Genomic DNA, 9,537 nt, shown 5'->3' with positions numbered 1-9,537 from the left:
CGCTGGGCAGGCATTAGTCCCAGTTCAAATGGGACTTTTAGTCCCGGTTTGAGCCACGAACCGGGACTAAAGGGTGCGATGCCCTTTAGTCCCGGTTCGTGGCTCCAACCGGGACTAAAGGTTAGACTTTAGTCTTGTTCGAGCCACGAACCGGGACTAAAGGGGTTCAGGCTTTAGTCCCGGTTGGAAACACGAACCGGGACTAAAGGGGTTTTGAAATTTGTTTTTTGTTTTTCCATTTTTTTGTGTGTTTAGTTTCTTTTTTAAATTGCTTATATCTTTTAGGATATTTGATGTTTTTGAGTGATTCTTTTTGCATTAGATTCAAAATTTTGTCTAGTTTCTGTTTGTGCCATTAGTTTTCAAATTTGAATGATTTAAATAAGAATTTGTTCAAATTTGCTTCAAACCCTAGATTGTGAATAATTTGAGTTTAAAAATATTTTTTAATTTAATTCTTTTTGCTCCTAGTCAAATGTTAGATTTTTGTCACAGTACGATTTATTTGGTTATTTTTAGAATAATTTATATTATGATTTTAATTAAAATAGTATTGTTTTGCTTATATAGTTGTTTTAGTCCTTTAATTGTTGTTTTCAATTATTTTTAGTTAGTTCTTTCTGTAGATTTTAACATGTTGTAGTATGCTTCTGTTAGACAACAATAGATAAATTTTTATAATTAATTAATATTAATTTTGCTAAAGTTTTATATTAATAGTTGTTTAGCCTTTAATAATAGTTGATAGAATTAGTTTTGCTATATTAAAAGTAATTCTTTTTGCCACTTTAATAGAACGTGACTCTGGCTTGCTTAACCTTAGTTGTGACTCTGGCTGAGACGGTGCTAGTAGATGTAGTCGACGGTAGGATTGGATGGACACCATGTTGTAGTATGCTTCTGTTGGACACCATCAAACTCCCCCCCCCCCCCCCATCGCCATTTCAGTTCTGAAAAAAAAATGATAAAAATTCAAAAAATAAAATCCTTAGAGATGTAGTTATGTTACTACATCTACTAATTAGGCAAATTAAAAAGCATAAATTTCAACATGTTTTGCAAAAACGTGTTATGAAAAAGTAAAACGGCTATAACTTTTGCATACGATGTCGAAAAAAAACCATATAATATATGAAAATGTTTAGCATGAAAATTCAGTTCCGATTTCGACACGTAGGCTGTTTTGCAAATTTTTAGAATCCTCAAATTCCGAAAGTAAAAAAGTTATCCTCAAATTTAAGTTTTTTGAATTTTCGGTCAAACTCTGGTCAAACTGTGGTCAAAGTATGGTCAAACTACTTATTCAAGAAATATTAGTGTTACTATGTAATTATTGTTTTTTAGAATAATAGTTTCAAACTCAAACGGTGCTTCATGCTCAAGTTCAACTCCTAAGGGTCAATAGGCAGCTTACTATTGTCAGGAACAGAGCAAGTGCAGACTTGAAAACTAGGGAGAATAGAACTCGGAAGTTAAGCGTGATTAGGCTGGGGTAGTGAGAGGATGGGTGACCAGCCGAGAAGTTAGACGATTTGGAATGAGTGGTGGTACATACTTGAGCAGTGATGAGGGGTGATTAGAGATTAAATTGTCAAATAATTCAGAAATTTGAACACCGGAAAAATATTTTAAAAAATCATTTTTTTCAAAAGAATTCAAAAAAACAAATTTAAAAAAAAATCCTTACCAACCGGGACTAAAGGTGGAGCTCCAGAAACCGGCCGCGTGGAGCCCCTTTAGTCCCGGTTCGTAAGCAAACCAGGACTAAAGGTTTTGGGCTTTAGTCCCGACCCTTTAGTCCCGGTTCCAGAACCGGGACTAGAGGCCCTTTGGAACCAGGACTAAAGGCCCGTTTTCTACTAGTGGCACTACCGCCTTTGGCCTAGGCGCTACCGCAGAATCGACTGACCGAAAACAATATTTTTTATTTCTTTGCTTTTTTTTCTTTTTTGGTATCAAACATAGCACAAATTAGTAATATCATCACGTATATCAATATTGCTCAACTAAATTAGCAATATCATTTTTAAAACAAAAAAATGTAGATGCAAGTCACCTAGGGTTGGCGGTGGCGGTCGGAGCTCCAGGGGCCGGGGAGGAGGGGGTGGGCGGTGGTTGGGGACCAGGCGGCGGCTCTGGGAGGTGGTGCTGGGCGCAGGGTTGTGGAGCCGATGGGGCGGCGACGGAGGGTGAGTGGGACGTGCGCGAGGATATAGATTTGCGAAGAATAGGTTGCGCAGGTGAGGATTTGGGGAAATTTCCCTAAGTCCACGCACCAGTTCTTTGCGGAGCACCACTGTTTGCCGAGTGCAGTAAATCGGGCACTCGATAATTTTTTTCATTTTCTTTGTTCCTTTATTTATTTGCTTGTTTTCTTTCTTTATTTTCTTTGCTTCTTTGTTACTTTCGTTGTTCTTTTTTTCTGCTTGCCCCGTTGTTCAGATTTTGAATTTTCGACATTAAAATGCAAAAAAATGTACTTATATGGTTAACTATAGCAGACATATCCCCAAAAAGGCCAAAATTGATATGTCGATGTCACGGTGTGTGTTGAGCGTAGAATTTTTTTTTAAGTTTATGTATGATGCATGTGGATTTACACTCGGCAAACGACAAAAACTTAGCGTACATGATTTTTTCCGTAGTGATGAGAAATACCTTTACGTTGCTCTAAGTTTTTTGGGTGATGTGAAACGAAAATCCTCCACCTACGGGCCCAACTCCTATAGTTTCGTAAGAAAAATTACGTTGGTGTAGCAAAGCTCGATGAGAAATACCTTTTCGGTGTACACGATTTCTTCTGTAGTGATGAGGAATACCCAAACGTTGCTCAAGTTCATGTACTAGCTACCTACCATTTTAGACTTTTGAGCAAGAGATCCACCCCGCCGCCCGTGTTGACCAAGTCCATGCACTGTTGAGCATGTCCATGTGGAGCTTCCACTGAATCTGTCGACGTCATCACTTGCCTCCTTCGGACCACCATCCACCATACCAATTCAAAGACGTCTTCGGTTGAGTAAGTATGTTTGCCCATCGCCATTGCTACCCTACGTGCCACCTATAAATAATGTATACGGAGTACTATATGGTAAGATCGACAGAGCCATGCCAAGCCAACTCAAAGATATCATACTCAGCAACAAAGAGTAGCACGTGGGAATGGGTCCTTCGGCACCGGGCGAGAAAGCACATGCCGTGTGCCTGCCGGCGCCCTTTCAGGGCCACATCATCCCCATGCTCGACCTGGCCAAGATGCTCCACGCCCGCGGCTTCCATGTCACCTTCGTCAACACCGAGTACAACCACGCCCGGCTCGTCCGCGCGCGGGGCGCGGCCGCGGTGGCCGGCGTCCCGGGTTTCCGCTTCGACACCATTCCGGACGGCCTGCCGCCTTCCGACGACGACGTCACGCAGGACGTCCTGTCGCTCTGCAAGTCCCTCACGGAGACCTGCCTCGGGCCCTTCCGCCGCCTCCTCGCGGAGCTCAACGACCCCGCCACGTCCATGGGCCACCCGCCTGTGTCCTGCATCGTCTCCGACAACGTGATGGACTTCTCCATGGAAGCGGCCAGGGAGCTAGGCCTCCCCTATGTCCAGCTGTACACCTCCAGCGCCATCAGCTATGTCGGTGTCCGCAACTACCGCCTCCTCTTCGACCGTGGCCTTGCACCGATCAAAGACGTCAAGCAGCTGACGAACGAGTACCTTGACACGCCGGTGGAAGACGTGCCGGGCCTGCGGAACATGAGGTTCAGGGACTTCCCGTCCTTCATACGCAGCCCGGCCCCGGACGACTACATGCTGCATTTCGTGCTCGGGATCGCAGAGCGCGCCGTCGGCGCGTCGGCGATGATCGTCAACACCTTCGGCGACCTTGAGGAAGAGGCGGTGGCGGCCATGGAGGCGCTCGGCCTGCCCAAGGTCTACACCATCGGCCCACTCCCTCTGCTGGCGCCGAGCTCAAGCATCAGCATGAGCCTGTGGAAGCAGCAGGAGGAGTGCCTGCTGTGGCTCGACGACAAGGAGCCCGGCTCCGTCGTGTACGCGAACTTCGGCAGCATCATCGTCATGACCAACGAGCAGCTGGTGGAGTTCGCGTGGGGGCTGGCCAAGAGCGGCAGGCATTTCCTCTGGATTATCCGTCCCGACCTCGCCAAGGGCGACACCGCAGTACTCCCCTCGGAGTTCTCAGCCGAGACGGCGGAGCGTGGGCTGGTGGCCTCCTGGTGCCCGCAGCAGCAGGTGCTGAACCACCCGGCCGTGGGCGCGTTCCTGACGCACAGCGGCTGGAACTCGACACTGGAGAGCATGTGCGGTGGCGTGCCCGTCATCAGCTGGCCATTCTTCGGGGACCAGCAGACCAACTGCCGGTACCAGTGCAACGAATGGGGCGTCGGCATGGAGATCGACAGCGACGTCCGGCGCGACGCCGTCGCAGACCTTATCACGGAGGTCATGGAGGGGGAGAGTGGGAAGGTGATGAAGAAGAAGGCACAAGAGTGGAGGGAGAAAGCGGTCAAGGCGACCAAGCCCGGCGGCTCGTCTCACCGCAACTTTGATGCGTTGATTCACGATGTGCTAGCTCCTCCCTCCTAGCCGCTCTGTTATAGCGTTATAGCGTTAACGCTTTTATATTATGGGACGGAGGGAGTAATAGTGTACCTCACTACCTGCTTAAGTTTTTCTTTCTCAAACCTGGTTGTTTTTTTACTGAGGAGACTGGTTTTGAGAATATCTCGGTAATCTCAGCAAATTACCGCCCAATAAAATCAAATAAATTTTGTATTAAAAAATTGTGCCAAAAATAAATATAATTGACCCGTGGTTTTGCAATTAGTCTCTACATCTAATGGAGCAGTTGGTAGTCTCGCTTCCAGGTTTTTTCGTCCCACCTCTCATGGTTTATTTGGTACCTCCTCCCACCTTCGCTGGTTTTTTTGTAGATTTATTTCGTCACCTCCCCCACTTCATCGGTTTATTTTCGCGTCACCCTCTCACACAGCGAAATAAATCTGAACATATCATAATTTTCCATACTGGCGCAAGTTATTTAATAATGTAAAATCAATCATGAACAATCTCTAAAGATCAAATCTAAATTAATTAACCTTACCTTAAATCACTCAATCATATTAATTAGAAAACAAATAATTGATTTTCAGAAAAATTGATTTTCAGAAAAATCGCTCAATCACATTAACCTTACCTTAACTCACGGATGGTAATCAATCTCCAAACAAAGGAAACAATGCATCGAGGGAGCGGTAAATAAACTCCCTTTCTTATGACATGTATATGATCTTCCCTTCCCTCTCCGTTGTCGAGCGATCTTGATTCTCAAGGCCGATGCTTGGGCTGCGTCACTGGGTCGCGACGGTGCCGGAGGACGAGGACGGCGAGGCCGCGTGCCGCGGCACCGCGTTGGCCGCGGCCGGTGAAGGGGGCGAAGAAGGGGAGCTTCCCTGGCCGTGGCCGTGGCCGTGGCCCTGGGAGTTGGTGCAGTGGAAGCGGCACTTGAAGGACCCGGCGTGGGTGGCCGGCGCGCAGACGCACTTGGAAGCGGGCCCGTGGCCCGCGCCGGATGGCGCCGACGCTGACCCGGGCCACCTCCTCCGCGTATTCTTGGAGCTGTGGCTGGCCGATTTACATGAAATTAATTCCCTCAGTTGTGGTGGCAAATATAATACACATAATCCATATTGTTATGCACTAGCGTGTGTGTGTGTGAAATAGATGGATTATGGTCCCGTACCCAATAAGATGGATGTGTGTGTGTGTTAGAGAGAGAGGGGGGAGAGGGGGAGAGAGAGTGAGGAAGAGGGAGGGAAAGAGTGTGTGTGAGGATTTGATGATAAAAAAGGTCGCCAATGTCACTTGATATGTATTAAAATATTAATATTGAACTCTTAAAGTTAATGTGGCCCCGTTGCAACGCACGGACGTTCTTCTGGTACTCCATAGTGGTTCATTACTTCCTAGAAGTTGATTCTAAATCGAAACCTCGTGCATGGACGAAATGGTAGTACTGATAGCCTATTCAATGCTTAAACCTAAATTCGGTTGGATTTTTTTGGACGGTAACTGTAATTCTCGGAAGGGAACGCAAAAGCCGGAAACCAGTCGGTTGTCGTAAATACCGAATAGAAGAAAGTATACTTTTACCCCTCAAATCTGCCTCGATGGTCAAATTCCCCCTGAACTCTAAAACCGGAACAATCACCCTCTAAACTTTCCAAAACCAGATAAATGTCACCCCGGAGCGGTTTTGAAAGGAATTGAAGGTGGTTTTCTTACCAATGATCGTTTATGATGCTAACTGGGCAGCGGCAAGGAACGGTTTGGGGTTAAATTTCCCCATTTTCACGACCTTCTTTTTTGCCTCTGTTCGCCGGCCGCCGGCGTCAAATTCCTAACCACCGTTGCTTCCCCGACCGCCCTGACTTCGGCTACTTGCTCCCGGTGAGCGTGCGCCCCTCTTACCTTCTTCCCCGTCCGATTCCCTCACTCGTAGCGTCGCCCCGCTCGAGCTCGGCCGGCATGGCCATAGCCGAGATCGGCCGTGCCCGCGCCCGCGCCCGCCCAGCCACACTGTACGCCTAGCCTACAACCACCCTTGGCTGCGACCCCGCAGCTTCGCAAACGCGCGCGCCCTCCCCTGGCCGGCCCCGCCGCTGCGCCGGCCGTGCTCGGGCAAGCGTTGCTTTCCTGGCAACTCGTACGGTGCCGGGCGGAAAGGAACGAGGATAACTACAGTGAACAAGTGGGGCTCTGCAAGTAGTAATAGCACTTGGAATTGGTTGGGATCAAAATCTCACGACGAAAATTACGTGAATCAACAAAATTGACAGGGAAGCAAAGACCGGATTAATAGAACAAAATCGCATGATGCAAGTAGCGGCCGGAAGCACGACCGGGGTGGGCGCCGTACGAGTTCCTCCCGGCAGTGTGCGACCTCTGCCGCCGCTGTCGTGCTCGAGAAGATTTGCAAGGAGGCTGCCGGCGACAAGATGCAGCAAGACAGCGGCAGGAGTGACGACAACGGCGACGTCTGCATCGGCGAGATCACGATGGGACTTGCAGCATTGATCTGAACCTGTACGACGTGGTGGAGCTTGATGGATTGCTCAAGGACCGGATTTCATGGCGAATCTTTCACTGCCACGTCAACATCACTACTAGCCTAGTTAGTGATTACCAGCCCAGTCAGCATCCTTAATAAGAAAACCATCTTCAATTCTTTCCAAAACCGCTCCGGGGTGAAATTTATCCGGTTCTACAAAGTTCTGGGGGCGATTTATCCGGTTTTGGAGTTCAGGAGGGATTTGATCCGTTGAGGCAGATTTCAGGGGGAAAAGTATACTTTCTTCTATCGAATATAACTTGACATGCTCCTAGAGTAAATTAGCCCATGCATTTGATGCATTCCGTTCTAGAAAGCTTTTTTTTTTTTGGCTATGGGATGAAGACTTACCTGACGATGTAAACATTCGGATGGTCTGCCGGAGTGCTGCCAGTGTGATGTATGGAATCCTTGCGTTCCATTTCAGAAAGAAAATACTATCTCAATTCTCGACATGCACGAGGAAAAAATATTATTAGTTGAACCCCACTACTTTTAATTATCTCAACATGTACATATGCCAAATGTATGACAGTTGACACCTCATCAAAGGCCCACAACATGGTTTATTGGGAGGGCAGGAGTCCAAACAAGCGGAGCCTTCCCTGCTAGCTGCCGCCTCCTCCACAAAAAGAGCTAGGGTTTCTGCCTCCGGCTGGCGCCGCCGCAGATCCGCTCCTCACCGGTGGCCCTAGGACCATGGGGGCGCGGTGGACCTCGGCAAGGGCCGGCGCGAGGGCTCCGTTTTTAGTCGTTTTTTTCTTCAGTTTTGCTAGGGTTTGTCTCCTACTCAGGAAGACGAGACGGTGGCTCAGTAAAGATGGAATAAAGGTCTCCTCGCCTAGACCCCGTTCCGGCGGTGCGTCTAGCACCGTTGGTGGGCGTGTGGAGGTGTGTCTCTGCTGGATCTACCTTTGGTGGATTTGCTCGGATCTCGTCGTTGGTCGTCTATGTTCGCGTGTCTTTGAGTTGGATCCTTCTGATCTACGTTATTCTTCATCTGCGGCGGTTGCTGTTCTGGTGCGCTGGTCCGTACGGGGCTTTAGCACGACAACTTTCCGACTGTCTACTACAATAAGTTGTGCCCGACTCCGGCGATGGAGGGACGATGACGGCTGCGCGCCTTCGGCTCGCTTCAGTGCTTGTAGTCGTCGCTAGGTGGTCTACGGATCTGGATGTAATTTTTATTATTCTGGTATGCGTTGTACTGTGATGATTGAAGATGAATAGATCGAAAATTTTCTCACACAAAAAAAGAGTTTTTATATGACATTATGTTAGTTATATTTAATAAAAGAGTAATGAAATAATCAAATACAATATATGATATGCATTTTCAATTTATTTCATACCCACACCCCGCTCCATAATATACGATGTTATTACATCCAATATATGAGTAAATTGGATGTAATGACGTTTTATATTATGGAATAGAGGGAGTATATTATGAATCCAAATATTTATGTTTCATACAACCAACTTTCATTAAAAATATTCCAATCGATTTTCAGTTAATCAAGGAAAATTGAGTGAAAACCCACAAAAAAGCAAAAAAAGAAAAAGAAACTAGAGCTTGGGAATAGAGACAAGACAAATGAAACATCGAGGGACATCGTCAGAGTCACACACCTGAGCACCAAGGCCCAAGGCAAGTAGGCATGGCTCAAGTGCAACCAAACTTACTACCACTTGCCGAATAGTACTCATCTATATCTAAGCACGCCTCTTGCTCGGCATGGAAGCAACATGGGCTAATATTATCGTGTGGGAAACATCATGTAAGTTCTAGTTTCGACTTTTCGACGATGCCTACCGAACTGCTCAATGCAGCGATCACTTGCAGTGAAAGCGGTTTTTTTGTTACATGTCCAGGTATGCTTTCATGTTTTGCTCAACTCTCTCGACTTTGATCACCTCTAATAACTCACTAAAAACCCTCAACGGCCTATACTCCACGGGCTTAGCCGTCGGGACGTTGCACACGCCTTGTTCTTGTTATATTGTTGATTAGTTGGTGCAACATACCAACGGACTAAACCGCAAACAAAATGGCTAGCATCAACGTAAGTTTTGAAACTAATGGCCAATTTCGGGAGATAAAAACTCATTGGCTAACTCTCGATGGTAAGTGGTACTTACGGCAGCATATTGAATTGTAAGTTAAACTACGCATTCACGTGTCTGAAGAAGAGAAACCACCACTGAGGCATATTGAAGTTCTTTAGAACAAACATGAATGAAGAAGAGAAGCCACTGAACTTCTGAACCATGACGAAACGTCAGTTTGAGACAAAATCAACCAACTTTGTTTCATCAATCTCTGAATCAACAGCATAGCCTGTCGAAAGGAATACGGTGCCGTCCCTGGACCCTTGTAGAAGTAGTTGAGATTAGGCCTGCTAGTCCTTACA

The 9,537-nt window shown here is 46.8% G+C and overlaps 1 protein-coding gene across 1 annotated transcript; it reads left to right on the top strand.

Moving 5' to 3' along the window:
• Positions 1 to 3,082: 3,082 nt before the first annotated feature.
• LOC109764939 (7-deoxyloganetin glucosyltransferase) lies at positions 3,083 to 4,832 on the top strand. Its single transcript, XM_020323721.3, has one exon. It carries the CDS (start codon positions 3,163 to 3,165, stop codon positions 4,597 to 4,599), a length of 1,437 nt encoding a protein of 478 aa, XP_020179310.1. The 5' UTR covers positions 3,083 to 3,162; the 3' UTR covers positions 4,600 to 4,832.
• Positions 4,833 to 9,537: the final 4,705 nt, after the last annotated feature.

Source organism: Aegilops tauschii, chromosome 6, assembly GCF_002575655.3.
Source record: "Aegilops tauschii subsp. strangulata cultivar AL8/78 chromosome 6, Aet v6.0, whole genome shotgun sequence".
Classification (NCBI taxonomy): Eukaryota; Viridiplantae; Streptophyta; class Magnoliopsida; order Poales; family Poaceae; genus Aegilops; species Aegilops tauschii.
This window is presented reverse-complemented; position numbering and strand designations above follow the sequence as displayed.

Coding starts and splice junctions, on each gene's coding strand:
- LOC109764939 (XM_020323721.3), top strand. CDS start 3,163: ATGGGTCCTTCGGCACCGGGCGAGAAAGCACATGCCGTGTGCCTGCCG.